Source organism: Dioszegia hungarica, assembly GCF_025882075.1.
Source record: "Dioszegia hungarica strain PDD-24b-2 chromosome Unknown MKK02contig_8, whole genome shotgun sequence".
NCBI lineage: Eukaryota > Fungi > Basidiomycota > Tremellomycetes > Tremellales > Bulleribasidiaceae > Dioszegia > Dioszegia hungarica.
In genome coordinates, this window is record NW_026515770.1 from 1,426,550 (window position 1) to 1,445,607 (window position 19,058).

The 19,058-nt window shown below is 58.5% G+C and overlaps 8 protein-coding genes across 8 annotated transcripts; 3 read left to right on the forward strand and 5 right to left on the reverse strand.

Annotated features, from left to right (window-relative positions):
• Positions 1 to 88: 88 nt before the first annotated feature.
• Positions 89 to 4,093, forward strand: MKK02DRAFT_44239 (uncharacterized protein; the record flags this gene model as incomplete). Its single annotated transcript, XM_053092849.1, has 8 exons — positions 89 to 813; positions 871 to 1,548; positions 1,600 to 2,462; positions 2,522 to 2,692; positions 2,740 to 2,816; positions 2,865 to 2,979; positions 3,028 to 3,159; positions 3,213 to 4,093. 8 exons carry the CDS (start codon positions 89 to 91, stop codon positions 4,091 to 4,093), a joined length of 3,642 nt encoding a protein of 1,213 aa, XP_052945326.1.
• Positions 4,094 to 4,218: 125 nt separating this feature from the next.
• On the reverse strand, positions 4,219 to 5,431 carry MKK02DRAFT_44240 (uncharacterized protein; the record flags this gene model as incomplete). The annotated part of the gene is made up of 5 exons (XM_053092850.1): positions 4,219 to 4,401; positions 4,454 to 4,519; positions 4,583 to 4,698; positions 4,737 to 5,228; positions 5,278 to 5,431. The coding sequence occupies 5 exons, from the start codon at positions 5,429 to 5,431 to the stop codon at positions 4,219 to 4,221; spliced, it is 1,011 nt and encodes a 336-aa protein (XP_052945327.1).
• A 443-nt stretch (positions 5,432 to 5,874) lies between these two features.
• Positions 5,875 to 7,389, reverse strand: MKK02DRAFT_25776 (monooxygenase; the record flags this gene model as incomplete). The annotated part of the gene is made up of 1 exon (XM_053087088.1): positions 5,875 to 7,389. The coding sequence occupies one exon, from the start codon at positions 7,387 to 7,389 to the stop codon at positions 5,875 to 5,877; it is 1,515 nt and encodes a 504-aa protein (XP_052945328.1).
• A 336-nt stretch (positions 7,390 to 7,725) lies between these two features.
• MKK02DRAFT_26258 (putative 3-deoxy-7-phosphoheptulonate synthase) lies at positions 7,726 to 9,179 on the forward strand (the record flags this gene model as incomplete). The annotated part of the gene is made up of 7 exons (XM_053087165.1): positions 7,726 to 7,788; positions 7,859 to 8,271; positions 8,320 to 8,601; positions 8,649 to 8,828; positions 8,891 to 8,973; positions 9,023 to 9,072; positions 9,123 to 9,179. The coding sequence occupies 7 exons, from the start codon at positions 7,726 to 7,728 to the stop codon at positions 9,177 to 9,179; spliced, it is 1,128 nt and encodes a 375-aa protein (XP_052945329.1).
• A 422-nt stretch (positions 9,180 to 9,601) lies between these two features.
• On the forward strand, positions 9,602 to 10,643 carry MKK02DRAFT_44243 (uncharacterized protein; the record flags this gene model as incomplete). The annotated part of the gene is made up of 4 exons (XM_053092851.1): positions 9,602 to 9,770; positions 9,867 to 10,010; positions 10,083 to 10,363; positions 10,428 to 10,643. 4 exons carry the CDS (start codon positions 9,602 to 9,604, stop codon positions 10,641 to 10,643), a joined length of 810 nt encoding a protein of 269 aa, XP_052945330.1.
• Positions 10,644 to 10,798: 155 nt separating this feature from the next.
• Positions 10,799 to 11,962, reverse strand: MKK02DRAFT_44244 (uncharacterized protein; the record flags this gene model as incomplete). Its single annotated transcript, XM_053092852.1, has 8 exons — positions 10,799 to 10,844; positions 10,896 to 10,953; positions 11,044 to 11,128; positions 11,178 to 11,218; positions 11,284 to 11,326; positions 11,390 to 11,488; positions 11,561 to 11,662; positions 11,771 to 11,962. 8 exons carry the CDS (start codon positions 11,960 to 11,962, stop codon positions 10,799 to 10,801), a joined length of 666 nt encoding a protein of 221 aa, XP_052945331.1.
• Positions 11,963 to 12,498: 536 nt separating this feature from the next.
• MKK02DRAFT_44245 (uncharacterized protein) lies at positions 12,499 to 17,051 on the reverse strand (the record flags this gene model as incomplete). The annotated part of the gene is made up of 8 exons (XM_053092853.1): positions 12,499 to 13,476; positions 13,520 to 14,709; positions 14,755 to 14,850; positions 14,896 to 14,970; positions 15,013 to 15,098; positions 15,196 to 15,979; positions 16,459 to 16,836; positions 16,886 to 17,051. The coding sequence occupies 8 exons, from the start codon at positions 17,049 to 17,051 to the stop codon at positions 12,499 to 12,501; spliced, it is 3,753 nt and encodes a 1,250-aa protein (XP_052945332.1).
• Positions 17,052 to 18,344: 1,293 nt separating this feature from the next.
• Positions 18,345 to 18,890, reverse strand: MKK02DRAFT_44246 (acyl-CoA N-acyltransferase; the record flags this gene model as incomplete). Its single annotated transcript, XM_053092854.1, has 1 exon — positions 18,345 to 18,890. The coding sequence occupies one exon, from the start codon at positions 18,888 to 18,890 to the stop codon at positions 18,345 to 18,347; it is 546 nt and encodes a 181-aa protein (XP_052945333.1).
• Between the last annotated feature and the right edge of the window lie 168 nt (positions 18,891 to 19,058).

A 19,058-nucleotide genomic window follows, 5' to 3' on the forward strand; every position in this document is an offset into this window, starting at 1 on the left:
ACATCTACCACGGCCCGCGACCACTTCGCCATGACACACGGACCACATTCCTCCCGCTCGAGCCTCCCTTTCTAGTGCTTACTCTGCTATGCTACCCATACCTTCACCAGCGCTGGCCGCTCCGACCCAACCCACAACGTATCAGTGGGCGAAACGGCACTTCTACACCTGCGACTCGATCACCTACGCCTGGGAGCCGGAATGGTATACCCAGCCATTCTATACGGCCTCGTCCAGCTCATATGATGCGGCGGCGTCAAAGGGGCCCGTCAATCCTCCGGGGTCGGTGCTGGGTGAGAACACTGCATGTGCGGCCGAGACAAGGAGTAGAAGTGGGTCAGAGACGGCGGGAGCGGGCGCAACGGGGAGCGGGAGGGGAGGAACGACGGTTGTGCGCGTCACAACGACCTCGGGCGGGTCCACGTTCGAGGCGACAATCACACCCGTACTTGGCTCTACCGCATCACTAGAGACATCCGCTCTGTCAGCTACAGGAGTCCCCTCGAGCGGTCAGTCAGACCTGCCGACTCCCACCGCTACCGCTTCGGCATCTACCTCTATCTCCTCGACCTCGCTGTCCATATCGGCCATATCAACGTCCTCCTCTTCCTCTACCGCCGCTTCTCAGGCGCAAGTCACCGATCCCTCGTCGATCAATAATTGCGCGGGCGACCTGGACTTTCAGGCGTGGGGCACGATTGCGGGAGCTGGATTCACAGTACTCATAGGGGGATTGTTGTGGCTACTATGGGCACTACTGAGGGGGAGATTACCAGCGCTCTACTCGCCCAGAACCTACTTCGTGCCTTCCGAGTAAGCTTTGACTTCAGCCGCCCTCTCAGTCTGGTACAGTACAAGCTGACATCACAGCTCTCGTCCATCCAAAGCCTTCTCCCTACTCGCCTTCCTCTTCCCCTTTTTACCCAGCACATCCGCCGCCTCGGGCTCAGCAGCGACCTCCTCCCTCCCCGTCGTCCTCGCCAGCCTCAAACTCCTCATCATCTCCTCCCTCGTCGCGCTCGCCGCTGGTCTCCCCTTGTTACTCGTCACTAACCCCTGTATCGCGCAGACCTCCCCTACGAACCTCCTCGGCGGTCGTCTTGGCTTCTTATCCGACCTGAGCCTTCTGCGCTTGCTCAACTCGCTAGATCCAGCACCGGAGTCGGCATCGCGTGACTCGTCCATCCAGCTTCTCCTCCAATTATCACCGATTAGGCGTGCTCTTCCGCAGACTATCGGCCCGGCGCTCTCGTCCGCTCGTGTCCGGCTCATCGTGATTCTTGTCCTGGGAGGACTGCTGAGTCTCGTTGGCGGGCTGTGGATCGTCACGAGGACGTATGCGCAGATATCGGCCAGAAGACGGAAGTTCGAGAAGGCGACATGTGGAGGTATCGAGATGGTTGTGGTGTCGGCCAAGGACGCACCGGGGTGGAAGGGCTTGTCGGAGGAGAGATTGCGGAAGATGTTGCTTGATGCGATGAAGCCAAAGGAGGAGGGTCAGGGGTCGGAGGCGGTAGAGCTGAGTGTGGTCGGGGTGTTTGCTATACCGTGAGCTAGTTGGCACTCACTCTAGCATGAGACCTCACACCTGACCAGCAGGGACACGACAGCATTACGAGCCAAAGTTGAAGAGCGGGAGACCGCGCTGCTGCATCTCGAAGCGGAAGAGGCAGACTACCTACTCGGCCACTCGGGCCAGCACGGTTCGACCGCTCACCTCCCTCGCAGCCAGCCAGACACACCCTTCACGCCTGCGCAGCCACCCATCGCCTCCACCTCCCGCATCGCCGGCCGTTCCAGCGCCGACATCTCCCAATCATCCCGTACTCCACACCGCCCCTCTTTCGCAGCACGACGCGAGCCGTCCCGGTTCCGCGAGATTAATCGAAACTCTCTCCAGGCCAGCTTTGTCCAGTTTGAGATCGGCCAGCCGATCAAGGTGGACGAGTCGGGCAAATTCGTTCCCGACCCCAGCCCGGAAAGTGAGGAAGGGCATTCTGGAGTTCTCGGGGCTGTGTCCGAATCAGAGGGGGAGTCGGGGGGCTCTGGGGAGGCTGACTCGAGAGCATCAGAAGGGTCGAGGGATGAGGCGAGGCTGCATGACGGTCCGGCTCGACAGCTGGACCTTCAGCCCAGTCCGCCGTATCGCAGTGTCCAGCCCTCAGCGGTTCCTTCGCCAAGCTCGCATCCGTCGCCCGGGGTAGAGACGGCGCGGACGAGACTGAAGGTCTTGGATGATCAAGTAGAGGCGTTGCAGCTGGTCGCGATGAGGTCGGCGGCGACTGGGGCGGATACCGTCGGGTGGGTGATAGTAGGACGAGGAGTGCGTTTCATACCAGGCGGAACGCGGATAGAGGGGTGTACGATCGAGGATATAGACTGGAGGAATGTTGGTGCCAGAGCGGGCGGGACAAGGTTTTGGGCGAGGATAGCAATACTGGGCGTCATCTTGGGTCTGATCTGTGAGCTTATGCCTCTCCCTTCATTCTCGGAACACTCCAGGACTTAGCTGACAAGATAGTGATCCCCTTCATTGGCCTCTCCAACGCTTCATCACCCGGCTTTGCGCACTACTTGCCCTTCCTAGGTCCTCTCGCACGGAGTGACGGATTCGGCTCGGGGGCAGCGCAGGGCTTCGTGCCGGGGTTGGTGATGTGCTTCGTCGTCCTGCTAGCTATCAGAGGGAGCATATGTGAGCCATTTTGACTCCCGCGAGGTCCGGTTCGCTGACATCCACAGTCCTGGCTCATCGCGTACCGACGATATCTCGTAGCCGCCGGGACGTGCTCGCTACCCAGGCCACCTTTTGGTTGATGGTAAGCTTACAGATACCGATGTGCGAATCATATCAGCTGACAAGTCAGCTGTCCCTCTGTATCGCCTGGGCCTTGCTCGTTTCGTCTTTGGAGTTTGCGGTCCAGGGTCTAGCGGGAGATGCGCAGAAATTGCGGGACGTTGCGGATGGATCGATCTACTCCAGTCAGTCTCGTTCAGCTCGGATGATCAAGGTAGTGGCTTACGATCTAGCGTGGTGGCTGTTCGTCTTCTTACTGAATGTCGCGATCATCTTGCCTGCCATCATACTGCTCCAGCCCCGCCGACTGTTGCGGCATTTCCGAAAGAGGCGGACAGCAAAGACGCCTCGGTGGCGCTTCCGCCGTGAGTATGTATCACCCTCAGTTGTCAGATCCCGCAGCTGACCACCTTCACAGTCAGTCGTCCCGCTCATCTCTCGTCCGCGCTCTTGCTCGCCGGTCCCCTCCTCGCCGTCCTCTACACCCTCTCCCTCTCCCTCATCTTCCCCCTCCTCTGCATCCCCCTCCTTATCCTCCTCTACCTCTCCTTCGTCGTCCTCCGGCACATGACCGACCGAGTCTTTGTCGACTTCAGCTTCAGCGACGGGTATCTCGGACTATGGCTCGTTCGCCGTTTGGGGTGGTGTCTCGGGATTCAGCCTTTACTCTATGGGCTGATCCTCCTCTCGCGTCGGGAATGGGCGATTGGCGGAGTTAGCTGCGCGATTGCGCTCTTGGCGGTGATCCTCTCGGAAGCACTCACGGCTCGGCGACTCCCTGAGAAGCGGCGTAAGCATCTCGACTCGTCCACCCGGTCCAGCCTCGATGCGGTGACTAAGAGCATGCGCTTCATCCATCCCGCCCAACGTTCACACTCCCTCCACTCGCGATCGGCCTCGGACTCGTCGATGCTCCAGCGGCTCACCACCCTCCTTCCCGGATACTCTCGCCTTCCCACTAGCTGTCCTCTCCCCCTCCGCCCGCACACTATCGACGATATGGTATACACCGAACTCGCATCCGTCACCCGCCGAGACCTAGTCGTTGGGCGGGACAAGGACGGCGACCGATTCTTTCATGATCCGAGCGAGACGAACCGGGGGCTGGTGTATCCGCCAGAGATGCTTCAGCCAACAGCGGTGGTATGGCTGCCATATACTCGGGGAGGAGGGGCGGAGAGCGAGGCGGCCGAACTCGAAGGGATAAGGGGGTTGGTGGCTATTGTTGATCCGGCGCCTATGAGACGGGAGGGAGGAATTGAGAAGGATAAGAGGAAATCTAAGGATCTTGGCAATTAGATCTGGAGTAATCATCGGACAATGTCTTGGTCGACCTTGAATATAGCAGTAATTAGCATAATCAGCAGTGCTCCGCCCCGATGCATCACCTAATGCATGTCGATACCCGAGTTCCGATATCACGGTCATGCCGCAAAGTACTCGGAGAGGATGAGGAACAGCCCCACGCCGAAGATCAGGAGACACCCGTCCTTGTAGATCTGGGTGAACATGGTAAGGTACCGGGAGCCGGTGAGGAGGGGTCGAGAGATTTTGGGCGGGAGCATGGGAAGGAAGGTTGAGATGAGGGAATGAGGGGGCGGTGGGGACTATCAAAGCGTCAGCCTAGATTCGATGCGAAGAAGCGGGAGAGAGGCGTACTCTGAGGATGAGGAAACGGGTCGTTTGGAGGATAAGCTCGAGCGTCGTGAACCCCCAGAAGAGCGGCTAATGTGTGTAAGCTATATCCCAGCAATGTTTAGGCAACACGAGGTAGAACAGGAAGCTCACCAAGCTTTCAACATCGCCCAACAGCCCCGACTTTGCTCCGCCCCACCCACCCCTCCTTCCCGCCAGCCTCGCCCACCTCGGCACCACCCCACTCTCCATCGCCCCCGCCCATCTTGCTAGCCGTATACTCGGCTCCCACCACCCCACCACGAACGCCAAGAGCGCCAGAACCCCCAGGGCGTGGATGAGGGGAACGACCGCTCAACCCATCCTTTCCCCTTCTGCGGCATGCCCATGCCGCCCATCCCGCCCATCCCGCCCATGCCCATTCCGAGGTTCGCGAGCTGCGACAGGTCCGGAAAGCTTGGCATGCCCCCCGCGCCGTTCGGATCGAAGGGGTTTCCTCCGAGTCCGGCCGGGTCGTCGAGGTCGCCGAGGAGGTTGGGTCCGCCAGCTCCGCCAGGGGATTGACCCATCATCTGCGCAAAGAGGTTGGAGATGTCTGGCATTCCTTGTGGTCCACCTTCCATCCCAGCCCCACCGCCTCCGAGCATCGACATCATCGCCTGGAACTGCTGTTGCTGGTCCGCTGACATATCGCCTTGGGCTGCGTTCCCGCCGGCAGGGTTTGGAGGAATCCAAGAAGGCGCAGACTCGGTTCGGGCAGGAGGGGAGGACGGAGTGAGAGGTCGTGATGACGATGCAGCTGTCTCATCAGATTGTCTCCATGTCCTGAGCTCCAGGAGAAGACGCACAGTCCCCGCCGTATAGCTTGTCCGCTTCATCACCTCTTGCTGTCTGAGCGAGCTTCTGAAGACCCGTATTGCCCCTAGCGAGGATCTTGGCCTTCCGAGCTGCTGCTCGCTTGGCTGCATCCGTTTGGGGCTCGGCGGCGGCGGTGTCGGACATAGCGCAGCGTGACGAAGGTGAAGAGCTAGCCAGAGAGGTCGAATAAAAGGTGATGCAGGAAAGCGTAACTTGTCGGTTACACACGTACAACGTAACAGGGTCAGCGCTTCAGCGCTCAGCGCCGGTCATGTCAGCGTCAACCAGCTCAACCCGCTCAATCCGAGTGTACGGAGAATTGCGGCGTTATAGCCGTGGAGTCGATACGAATTTCAGACTGTGCATCTGCGCGATTATGGTGATTGGGCTTCGAGTATGGCCGTCATACAAACGCCACGCTGAGTGAAGGATACAAACTAGGTGCATAGACTTGATACAAGTAAGCTAGATATATAGTTATCGATATGCCGATTTGTTAAACGTGACTGGGAGATCAGCTGCTGACCGCAGTGCGCCAAAGCCAACTCAGAGAGGGGAAACCTACATGTTATCGCATGAACACGACCCTACTCGGCCTTCTTCCTGCTCGCACCCTTTACCGCCTTGTCGTACCGCATCCCTTCCGTCATGCTCCCAAACCAGTTGACCTTGGTATCCTTCCACAGATTCTCCCTCCCATGCCAGACCCCCTTCCCCGTGACCACCGGCAACCTATCCTGCGCCTCGACAAAGTACGTGCTCGTCATCGACATGAAGCTCTTTGTCTCTACCCCCTTCTTCTCCTCCGCCGGCATCTCTGGCGTCGCTGTGACAGCTCCCGTGTCCTCGGCGTGCTTCATGATTTTGAGGAAGTTCTGGGTAAGGGCGTTACAGCCAGGGGTGTACGAGCCGACGAGGAAGCCGGTGATGAAGCCAAAGTTGGGGATACCCTCCAGCATCGTCCCGCGCCTGGCAAAGCGGTTGCTGAGGGACTTGGGGACGCCGTCCATGGAGATGCGCGAGCTCCCGGTGGGGTCAACGAACAGCCCGGTGGCAGTGATGATCATGTCCGCGTCAAGGTGACGACCGCTGGACGTGAGGACCCCCGTCTTGTCCACGGTTTGGATGGTGTCCGTGACGATCTCCGTGTTTGGCTTGCTCAGCGCATCAAACAGCTCGCCGTCCTTGCTGAGAATCATACGCTGCTGCCATGGGTTGTAGCGGGGTTTGAAGTGGGTGTCCACGGGGTAGTCCGCACCGAGCCTGGCCACGACGCCCTTGCGGAGCGCCTTCTTGGCGGCAGTGGGGTAGCCCCGGAGGAAGGCGACAAAGAGGTACTCGGTAAGCAGCCCGACGAAGCGGATGATGCGCGAGGCCAAGAGGGCGGGGAGGAAGCGGTGGAGGACCGACAAGCGCGACTGAGAGGGGATACTGGCGACGTAGGAGGGGGACCGCTGGAGGAGGGTGACCTGCGAGCAGGTGTCCGCGATGGCCGGGAAGATGGTCATCGCGGTGGACCCCGATCCGACGACGATGACCTTTTTGCCCTCGCACGAAGCGTCCTCCGGCCAGAACTGAGGATGGATGACCTCACCGCCAAAGTTATCGATTCCCGGTATGGTGGCAGGCAACGCCTTGTCGTACGTATAGTACCCCATGCAGCTGATGACCCATCTCGCCGTGATGATCTTTGGCTTCTCCTCCCCCTTGACCTGCACCTCGACCGCCCACCTCGCCTCATCCGACCGCCAATCCAGACCGTTCACCTTGTGGCCCAGCCTTATGTCCTTCCTCAGCCCCACAGCATCTACCGCCTCGTCGACGTACTCGCCGATCCGCCCTCCGGGTACAACCTGTTGCTCGTGCTTCCAGGGGTACCAAGTGAAGGCGTAGCTGCTCATGGCCGAGTCGCAGCGGAAGCCCGGGTACTTCCAGAACTTCCAGGTCCCACCGATGGTATCGCGCCCCTCGAGGACGGCAAAGGTGGCTGATGGGAGCTGGGATCGGACGAGGTAGGCGGCATTCACCCCGGCGACGCCGGCCCCAAGGACGAGCACGTCGAGGTGCTCTTCGCTGTCGAATGAAGATTTAGTCGATGGCATGGTGGGCGAAACGGTGGCGGTATTGTTGGAAGAGCCATAGCCGGAGTGGGGCAGCTGTTAATATAGCTTTGGTGATGGTGACTTGAGGTGGGGAGACGAAGGTACGGTTGGAGTGAAATCGTTAACCGGTTACTAACCCTAGCGCGGTTTTGGCGCTAATCGGCGACCGAGACACGGAGACGGAGATTCATCTCCTTCAAAGGTAAGTCCGCTGTCTTTCCCACGGTGTACCTCTACTCTGAGTCGGCAATCGCAAAGGCCTGGGCTCTGCTGGTAAAAAGTTGGAAGGACCTTGACACCATACACGTTTGATCACTATCATTAGCTACTGCCACTATGCCCGTCGCTACTCACTCACCCGATAGGAGCCGCCCTCTGGATGACAACAATGTCACAGGCGTAGGTTACGCACTCTCTGACAGGCCCCTGCTCCCCATCAGACGCCATATTCCGTGATGCTGATCTCCAGTACGACCCCCTCATCCCTCCCGCGCTCCTCCGCCACGACCTCCCAGTCACTCCTGCCGCCATCAAGACCATCTCCTCCTCGCGTCGGACATGCGCCTCCATCGTTGCGCAGACCGACCCTCGGCTGTTGGTAGTCGTCGGTCCGTGCTCCATCCACGATATTGATCAGGCGAAGGAGTACGCCAGCCGTTTACGCAAAGGCGTCGCCGAGGGCCGTTGGCCAGGATTGGAGATTGTTATGAGGGCGTACTTTGAGAAGCCAAGGACGACTGTCGGGTGGAAGGGTCTCATCAATGACCCAGATGTCAACGGAACGTTCCAGATCAACAAGGGGTTGAGGTTGGCGAGGGAGCTGTTGAGGGATATCAACGAGATGGGGATGCCGATTGGATGCGAGCTGCTGGATACCATCAGGTACGTCAGCTTTGACCTCGTCTTGGGGTGCTTGAGCTGATCCCTCAGCCCCCAGTTCATCGCTGATCTCATCACCTGGGGAGCGATTGGCGCCCGGACTACCGAGTCTCAGCTTCACCGAGAACTCGCATCCGGCTCCGGTTTCCCCATCGGCTTCAAGAACGGCACAGATGGCTCTGTCAGTGTCGCCATCGACGCCATGCAGAGCGCGAGCCACCCGCACAACTTCATGGGTATCAACAGCCAGGGGATGGCCAGTATCGTCCGGACAGCAGGGAACAAGGATTGCCATGTCATCCTAAGAGGTGGAAGTGGCGGACCCAACTACGCGTGAGCTCATCATAGCTTCCAGAGGTGCAACAAGCTGACGATGATAGCTCAGAATACGTTCAGAAGGCCCTCACCGACATCAAGCAGAAGAACCCGAATGTTCCAGCTTCGCTCATGGTCGACTGCTCCCACGGCAACTCGTCCAAGAATCACCTGAACCAGCCAAAGGTCGCAGAGGACGTCGGAAAGCAGATCGCAGCTGGCGAGGAGGGCATTGTCGGTATCATGTGAGCTTAGCGGGGCACTTGGTCAATAGAAGGAGGAGAACGCGCAGCTGATGTCAATCCAGGTTCGAGAGTAACTTGATGGGCGGCAAGCAGAGCTCAGATCAGCCGAGAGAGAACCTCGAGTACGGTGTCTCGATCACAGACGGTGAGCTTTGGGTCCAGTCGGAGATCTGAGTGACAAGCTGACGAGGCAGCTTGCGTCGACTGGGAGATGACCGTGGATATGCTTGACGGCCTGAACAAGGTGAGCTGATTGGAGGCTCCTTCGAGCGGGCGGCCATAGCTGACGATCAGGCTTCCGAGACAAGACGGGCTCTCATCGAGAAGCGGAACGGAGAGAAGGCCGAGTGATCTGTCCGGATATAAACTTGGTTATCGGCCCGGTCGCGAGTAGATGAGGAGGGGCCAACCGGCACTCTTCTGAGAGGATGAGGTGGCCCGGTGTTGGATCTAACTTGGAGAGGTAAAAACTGCGGCACGCGGTATCTGTATGCATAATATCACTACTTGGTCTTATCGCTGCCTACGCTGTCTTCCTACACTGCTCAGACGTTCTTTCCCCGCTCCAAGCAGCGGTTTAGACGAGGACTTGAAAGGCTGAGCCAGAATCTGCCTCCACTTGACGTTTGACCTGCTCGTCTCGCGCGTTTCGCCTCCGTCGCTTGCTTCTTCGCCTGTGTATCACCTCGTATTACTACACCATCTCGAGCGCCGTACAAGTCAGCCGAGACCTGCATCACTGTGGGCTAGATCAATCTGAATTAGCTGGCAAAATGACAGCCCCCATCACCCTGTCCTCGCTGGACGACCTCTCGACGCACCTCCTTCCCTCCACCCCGGCCGGATATCTACGATACCTCCTCATAACGACATTGCGGCGGAAGGGATTCGACGGCGCAGAAGCGGGTGCGCTAGGGGAAATGGAGAGGCTGGTAGAGAGCCGTACGTATCATCCCATGCCTCACTGGGAAAGGGGAACGTGCTTCGGCCGGACAGCAAATGCGTGAAGGATCGGACAGCTTGCTGATCCACTCCCAGATATTCAGCGCCTCTTCGAGACGGCGTCAGAGTATGCGGAGCACGCTGGTAGACAAGCTCCGAATGCGGTGGATGCGCTGGTAGCTCAAGACGAGGTCATGGCGACGAAGAAGCTGAGAAGGGAGAGCAAGCGAAGACGAACAGGTAGGTCGTACCATGCCCTTCATGACTTCCCTATACGGAGCTACCTCGCGATAATCTATACTGACCACTCAGCAATACGTCTGGAGACAGCACCTGAACCATCATCACGGCCTCAACGTACGACCCTGGACCTGCTCGTCGACTTCGCAGCGGATCAGACGCTAGATCAGCCCCGCGACCAAGTGGACTCGGATCACATGGACCAGAAACCAGACACGGAGAGTCTCCACAGCTATACGACTGGTGGAGGAGCGTCAAAAGGCGCGGTACGGAAGGGAGAAGTCCCATCGTATGCCTTTGACTGGGCGCCTGGATTGCCCGGGACGTGGATGTACGGTACCCCTCATATGAACGTGAGTAGCTTCCCGTCAGGCTGACGGGTATGATATGTCGTTTGTGCCAGAGCTGACCTCTCAGGAGACGCCCCGCCCACCAGATATCGAACCAGCACCGAAAGTCACATCCGGCTCTATGGACTTTGTCAAATCCACCACGGTCGTCGGGGAGAACATCCCGCCAGAGCTGGGGATCGTCCATTTCCTTAAGACGGGCGATAGGAGCAAGCGGCGGCGTGCGGGATTGAGTGCGAGCGCCGTCGGAACGGGCATAGTCGGACCCGGAGGGGAGATGTAGACCAGGATGGACGACGAGGGGGGGCATGTTGTGTTTCATCCGATGTAGGCGTGGAGAAGTGGCCCCTACTTCCGGATGTTCGGTGGCTTCTGAGAGGGATTATACACATGGGAGGCCTCGCCATGTCGCGCGTGAGAAGCAAGAGGGCCGTCGCCTCAGTCGCTATCGCTACCGGCGAACTCGTCAGCAACCGCTTTCCGCCTGAAGATATCAGCTTCCTACTCCTTATAACCAAGTTAAAGGCAAATTCACCGCTTAGCGTTCGGCTGCAGTGTACTGGCGCCGACTGGCTTCTTGGGGCTTACCAGCGCTATAGGATCAGCCCCTATGCGACAAGCACTGGTAGTACTCAGGCGGATGTCGAGGCACCATGGGGATAGAGAACATAAATGACTCGTACCTTTCTTCTTGTTCTCCTCCGTAGCAGCTCTCAGCACCGTAGACTTGAGCGAGATCACCTTGGTCTGCAGCTCTGAGATTTCCGCCTGACACTGTCAGCTATTTGTCCTTCTGGAGGAGGATGTAGTAGCTGACATCCTTCTTAGCGATCTGGTTTCGGAGGCTCCTCAGCTCAGCTGGAGAGGGTCAGCTTTGGCCTGAGCTAGGTCTTGTAAGGGAGAGAGGGGCCGCTCAAACTCACCTTTGTCAGAGGATCCTCCTCCTGTCGGCTTCCAGTTGAGTAACTGAAAAGTATCAGCCAAGCGTTATTGAGCGCAGATGCGACGAGAAAGGCAGGTAGGACATACAGAGAATGCGGCTTCGAGGAGTTCTGTCCCGCCAGACTCGTCTTCTTCCGGCTCCAGTCTGATAGTGATTGGCTGCTCTTCTGCGCGCAAGAATTGAAGCTGTCTCATTTCAGCTTCAGTGCGAGATGTATCAACACGATGACGAGGTAAACACTGGGAAAAAGTGCTGACCTCAAGCTTGGTCTCCTTCTGCAAGCCCTGCTTTCCCTTCAGAACGACATGCAGCATACCGCCCTTGATCGCTTCCGCCAGCACATTACCTTCTGCTGGCAACTAAGTTCGTCAGCGGCCTAGGCGCCTCTCGAGCTTCACGCTTTATTACAGATGACCCTTCTGCCCATCGATCCTGAAACACGGGAGGCGTCGAAAAGGAGGACTTACCTCGTTCATACCGATGGTGGACACCCACAACTCCAGCTCACCGCCTACCGTAGCATAGAGCCGAACCTCCCATACTTCCCCTAGCGTATCGATGCTATGGGGGACGATTGTAGAGTACAGGAAGAATTTGCAAGGTGGTGAGAGATGGTCTTGATGGATCGCTTGCGAGAGACCGTGGAGAGGATGAACCATTTCGATACGCTGAGTAAGATCGAATACAGAGCTATCTCTCTTATCGCCAGCGACAGTTGGTGTCAAGGCGTATGTAGAACACGGCCAGAAGATGGAGGGAGGGCGGTGAAGTCAAGTTGACTGGATCAGAATTTGGGTTTGTTTGGTTCCACCAAAACTCCACATTCCTCGATCTGGTTTGCACTTGGTGTTGTGGTCATGTCTGCCCAGCAAGCTGCTAGGTCCGAGCCTGTGCACATACAGCGACAAGAGTGCATCGCACCTGCCAGTGACTACGAATAAAACAAAACCGAAAATCCCTTGCCCGAAGACGACTGGACGGGCTGAACCAGCCAGACCCCTCTACGTCGCCCTTCCCACCCCTTCAGACTACCGCCGCGCTCGCCCCGCACCCTACAAGAGAGACGATGAGCTACTACCGACGCTAGTCTAAAGAGTCGAGGTATCAAATGGTCTACTACGAAATGATAAATGTCCAGAGATTGTCTTGATTTCCATATACGTCCCTAGATCCCCCCTCATCCCCTTCCCCTGCCTTACTGCTCCCTAAACTCGAGCGAACTGGCATGCAGCGTAGGCTGGCCAATCATCGCTTTCTGGACCGGCCTGCCGGGTCCACTCCGCCTCTGCGCCATACTGTTGATTCCGCCGTTCGAAGATCCGGAGGCTTGGAGGTATGACCGAGTCACGATATCCTCAAAGGGGTTTTGTGCGGGGACTTGGCGCATTTCGCCACCAGCGCCCCGACCGCCTTGGCCTTGCGGGTTGGCAAACCAGGACGTGCCAAAGACGGACGGGTGATAGGTGGGGGAGTGCTCGCCCGTTCCGCCGGACCCGACGAAAGAACCGTGGTAGTCGCCCGAATCGGCACCGTCAAGTGATCGACGCTGCTGACGACGGAACGCCGGGTCGTTCTCGATGGGCGAGGCGTAGAATGAGGACGGCCGGTCGTCGACGTCTGACGGAGCGAGAGAGGGAGCGGCAACAGAGTATCGCCGCTGCTCCCTGTCCCGGTCGTCAAACATCGACATGTGCTCCGAGAGCCGCCGATGCACCGCGCGGTCGTTGTTCCGCTTGATCCGCTTGTAGATCCAGAAGACCAGTCCGATCCAGAGCAGACCGCCGATGCCGACGCAGACACCAATGATGATATCCCGCGTGCGCGTGCTACCGCCGTCCGAGTCGGTTGTGGTGGTTGTGGATGGGGCAGTCTCGCTGTTGGCCGCGAGGGGGAAAGCGGTGTTGATCTGCGCAGCGAGCTCGCCTTGGATACCGGTCTGATTGAAGAGGGGCGAGTTGCTCGCTTTCAGGTACGCGTTGAGGGTGTCGAATTTCGCGTCCGGGATGTAGGCGAGCCATTGCGTGAGCAGGGCGGCTTGATCGCCGTTCCATGCGGCTGGCTGGTACACCTGCAGACCGTATGTCTGCACCTCTTCCTCGGAGACGTCGAGTGCGCCAGCGACGAGCTTGGGGAAGGTGTTGAAAAGCTGCGAGGTAGCATCGGCTGATTTGACCTATTGATCAGCGTCACTCCAGTGTCAAAATTCGAGAACTTACAACAAAGGTCCACGGGTACTGATCAGCAGCGAGCAAGAGCGAGATCAACGTAGTATCCTTCAGCGGATCCTTCTCCGAGCCCGAACCGGCAAACTCCTTGTTGGCGGCAGAGTTGGCGGGGACGATGAGGGTAGGGACGCTGTTGGGGATAACGGCGGTGGGAGGGAGGGGTTGAGTGGAGGTCGAACCGGTCTGCGACGGGGCGGGAGTAGATGTGGTCGTGGTGGTCACCGACGAGGTGGAGGATACCGACGCCACGATCAACCATGTCTGCGTGGGGACATAGACGTCTTCCTTGGAGGAGGAGAATGGTCTCGCAGCGTTTGCAGATGAGCTCGAGACCGGTGCGGACCAAGCATCGGAGCTGGACGAGATGACGGCCGAGGGTGTAGCGGACTCTGAAGCGACCGCGATCGAGCTCGAGGCCGAGGCCGATAAAGTCACGCTTGGACCGTCCCCGACCACCAGAGCGGATGATGTTGCCCTGCTGGAGGAGGACTCGATCCCAGCCCTGACGGTGCTGGAAGCAGAGGCAGCTTCTGACACGCTCGGCTGGGGGATGACCTCGCTCGAACGACTCGAGCTGGCCGGGTCCGCTGGGCGACTGGTAGGCCCGGCGACATCGGCCGACGAGGTGGACGTTTGGCTGGGGGTGTCGACGGGGCGGCTGAATACGCCTGGTACGTCTGCCGAGCTCGTGGACGAGACCGATGGAGCCGGCCGGAAAGTGTTGGACGGAACCCCGTTCTCGGAGCTGGAGCTGAAGCTAAAGTCGGACGGCTGGGGCGCCAGGCTCGATGGGACATTGCGGGACGAGCTCTCGGAGCTTGACGCGATGGGCACGAACGGCGCAACGGACGTGGGACCGCCGAATACGCTGCTGACCTCTGTTGACGAGGCTGGCTGCGCGTCGATCTGGAGGGAGGTCGACGAAGACGCAGCAGGCTGGCCGATGTTGACGGATGAAGTTGGAGTCGCCTGTGAGGGTACTGGCGCCACGTCTGCCGACGAGGAGGCGGCAGGCTGCCCGAGACTGATAGACAGGATCGGCGCCCCCTGGGAGGAGACCTGGTCTACTCCTGCCGACGAGGAGGTTCCCGATGGGGTCAGAGTAGCCGTGGGGCGGTTATCGGTCGACGAGAAGGTCTGAGTCGGCTGATCGTCGGAGCTTGCCACTACCGAGACGGTACCTATCAACGTCAGCTTCCGTCCATCTATCATTTGGCAGGACTCACTTGACGACACCGCCACACCCGGTACGAAGGGGATCGCACTGCTGCTGGTGACTTGAGAAGACCCAACGCCAGCAGCCGGTGTGCTGGTCTGCGAAGCTGGAGTGTCAGCTCATGCAACAGCTTATAACGCAAGCGACTCACCGGCAGCAGGGAGCAGAGTGGATGTCGGTCTGTTGTCGAAGATTGACGGAGTTGCAGAGCTTGTGACTGCGCCATCTATCGATCAGCTCTGGTTCAAAGCTCAAGAACACGACTCACCGCTTGAGCTGGTAACAGAGGCGACAACACCGGGAGCCGAGCTGGCGCTGAAGCTGCCAGCCGAGGTGCTGAAACCTGCGCTCGAGCTGACCTGAGCAGCCGGTACGCTCGAGTTGGAGGTTGTTGCGCTCGCTTGACCTGGAGGGAGCACGTTAGTGCTGCTTCTTTGACTTTCAGGCAAACCAGAAGATGAAGAATTTGAAGGTAAAGAAGGGGGAGGAACGTTTGTAGATAGAGAAAGGGATGGGGGAAGGCTCGAAGATGAAAGAGGTATCGGTGAGGAGACTGAGCCGATGTTGCCGTTGGAGATCGATAATGAGCTCGCTGGGAGGCCTGGCGGGCCAGATGACGTTGCCGCAGGCAAACCGGTATTCGACGACGTCGCACTGATGATGATACTTCCAGTGGCAAATCCTGTTATCGAAGTCTGAACTAGGCTCGTCTGACCCGGGATAGGCGCTATTTGGGAGATAGTCGACGAGGTTCCGATCGGGGGCGGGACAGCTGAGGACGAGGTCGAAGACAAAATGGAAATCGTCGCGGAGGCGATCCCGGAAGGCGGCGCTGACGAGGTTCCAGGAAGTCCAGGAACAGGTCCGCTGATGCTGAAAACGCCAGGAGGGGCCCCGGCCGAGCTGGAGACGCTTGATGCTGGCCCAGCGAGAGAGACCGAGACAGTGACAGATACGGGCTGCGCGCTTGGTGGTGCACTGCTTGTCCCGCTTGGACCGGCTGCTCCACCCGGCAGAGACGTGGTAGCCGCAGCTGGCATTGCGACCGAGGTAGACGAGACAAGTCCGGGCGCCGGAACCGCAGAGCTGGAGGCCGATGGGATTAAAGTCGAGGAGACCGGGATCGGCGCTGGTTCGGGCGATGATATCGAGCTCGAAGCGACTGGAAGCGCCCCAGGAGGTGCTGATGACGTGGTCACACTTGGCTGACCGAATTGCCAGGCAGTGTCCTGTGCCTGTGAGGGTATACTGATCGTTGGTCGATCTGGCTTGGTGAACCCGGGTTCCGAGAAGAGCGGATCGACTCTGGACGTAACCGCCCCAGGGAGTGGCGGAGGTGGTGGAATGATCGAGCTCGGTACACCTGCTGGAGGAGGAAGCGATGAGGGAATTGCGGCCGGGGGTAGTGATGTGGGTATTGCAGGCGCTGCTGGCGGCGGCAGTGAGCTAGGACCCGCGACTCCGGGGCCCGGGACCCCTGAACTCTCGCCGGGTACTTGGCGTCTGCCCAACGCCTCCTTTGGTGTATCCCTCGGAACAGCTCGAGCGTCGGCGACTGGGAAAGATAGTTGGCGATCGATCCATCGAAGACTGTCGACCAGGTGTCGGGTTGAGAAAGGTAAGGGGGAGGAGGGTGAAACAAGGTTGAACAATTCTAACGAGGAAAGGGAAAGAGGAAATTTGAAGAACTTTGAGGTATTGGTATCTAACTCACCAGGCGTATTGGGCCGTGCAGCTCCGCCGGTGTTGCCTGAAGACGACTCGGGTACAGACTCAGCAACGGCAGTTGAGCTGGGGATCACTGTAGCCGATGACGATACCGCCGTGGAAGTTGACGCGACGATGGTACTTGTCGCGGTAACCGCGACCGGCTCAGCGACCGCGCTGCCGGATGACGACGGCGATTCGGAAGCGACCAATGCGTTGACCGTGGACTGCGATGAGGCAGAGGCCACAGCCGATGAGGACGCGGTTGAGGTGACTGTCGAGATGAGGGTGGAGGTCGTAGTCGAAGTAAACGTGGATGTGGGCGTTGACGAGACGGCGGATGAGCTGGCGGCAAGCTCAAGGACGACGAGGTCTGACGACAGAACTGCATCATCAGCTTTTCCTTCCATCCGCGTCATGCGAGATCTACTCACGTCCGACATCAAGCCCGACCTGTCGTTCCTCTATCGTACTTCTTGTCCTAGACCGCCGATGTGGCTTCTCCCCATTATGCCCAGCAATGACGCCCTGAGCCGTTGCCAACAGTGCCAGGAACGGCACTACTGTGGCTAGAGCACCACCTTGTCTCCTGCGCCGCATCGCGTGTTGGCGAGGCGGGACCGCCAATGTAATTTCGTACGTTTCGATAGGATTTAGACGAGGATCATGGGTGGATGTGCGGGCTGAGGGAGTGAGTTGGGATCCATATCGACAGTTTCCCAGGAGTGTGTACAACACACGCTGAGCGGTAAGGTAGGAATCAGACCTACAGGATGGCTCTTGTTTAGCGATGTCACGCGTTTCGCTGTGTTGGACCTTGGGGCTGAGGGGCCGAGATAGAAGGGAGAGGTGTGGACTTGGTGAAAGGATAGTGTGTATGAGGTCGTCAAGGGGCGTGGACGGGGGTAGTGGAGTGATCGACGATGAATGAGAGTGATTCGCTGTAAGAGCTGTCTGTAGTTGTCAGATACGAGTAGAACTAATGAAGTGGACTAAGGGCGAGAAGGGTTGCGAAGAGACGAGGATGAGGGATAGCAAGTCGAGGTGACTTGGGTGGCGAGTGGCATGTCCTTCGACGGGCACGGCCAAACAGGGCAGCTAAGCAAAGTTTCCCCTTGCTAAAGGTGTCCCCCGCTCGTCCCTTTAGACACACACAGATCTCGCACAGACCTCCGTTCCAGCTCCGTGCCTCCTTCCGCCTTCTCCACATCTCTGCATCGCCATGGCAGATGACATATACGACTCACAAGTGTCCTGCGTTCCGGCTTCCCTGTGATCCGCTTACTGTCGTTCAGTGGCGAAGTATCCGTTGATATCAGAGTTTTGCGCAAACAAGACCCTCAGACGCGTGCCTGCACGCGTTTGATTTTCTGGCTTTGGCAAGAACGGCGTCGGGCCTTCCTTCGATGGGTAACCTTCGGGAAATCGCTGGGAGTCTGTCTATAGGTTATGAGCGAGGTTATGGATCAGATCAAGACGTCGCTGTGCCCATCTGTATCGCTGCTGCTCCACTCACTCGGCAGTGGCTGTGAGTTTGATCTTGTTCTTTCTCCTTCTCCGTGATGTAACGCAGCAACCCTGAATGAGCGAATTTCTACCCCTTTGGGAGTTTCGTCGTGTTTCAGGGTGCCGAGGTGACGTACATAGCCAAAAGCTCTGCTCCGCTGTCCCATCTTGCGCAATGCGGAGACCGCAGCCATGCAGGTTGCAGGCCAGCACGCACGGGACGCATGGTAGCTTGGTCTCCTCCTCATCAGCAGGATGTATAGCGAGGACTGTCTGATCTGACGGTTAGGTGGGTCACTTCTGTCTTGGTTGTCGACAAAGGCGAAGCGGATCCTTGCGCTGCCTTGCCGTGCGGCACAAAACGCGCATGCTACGCTACCCTACAGTCTACAGCGCCTTCTCCATGACAAAGTCCACAATTCCTCTACTTCCGCCTCTCAGATCAGACGGTTTCTGACCCTTCACCTCGTATCCCATCTTCTCGTAGAACCTCTTTCCCCGTGCATTCCCCTCCCACACCGTCAGCCATATACTGCTCCACCCATCTTTTCGCGCCGTCTCCTCCGCCGCTAGCAGTAGATCCCTAGCCACGCCAGTCCCGTGGTGCGCCGCGTCCACGTATAGCTTCCGGAGGGATGTGGAGTTGGGGAGCTGGAGGCAAGCCTCGGACAGCCCAGCTCGTAATTGGGCGACCCCGATGATTTGTTCGGAGCCTTGCTGCGGCTGGAAGCTGGCGACTAGGAAGTGGGTGGAGGGGTCTGATATCTGTTGCTCGATAGTAGAAGGGGATAAGGGTCCTGCGATGGCTTCTTCGACAACGGAGGCGGGGACGGCGTGTCCAAAAGCTTGCGTCCAGGACGAGCAGATAAGCGCTGATAAGGCCTCGGCCTCCCCGGAAGTCGGCTGGCGAAGTGTGTACGAGTGGCTAGGCATTGTCGGGTATGGTCGACCCGACGAGGTGGAGGCACTCGACGATGGTTGAGGTGTGATATGAGCAATGAAGGAAGGTAGTAGCATCTCTCAACTCTCCTAATAATGCCGGACCAGCCGCCAGAGTCCGGCCAATCCCGGGCCGGTACGAGCTGCAGAAGGTGGATGCAG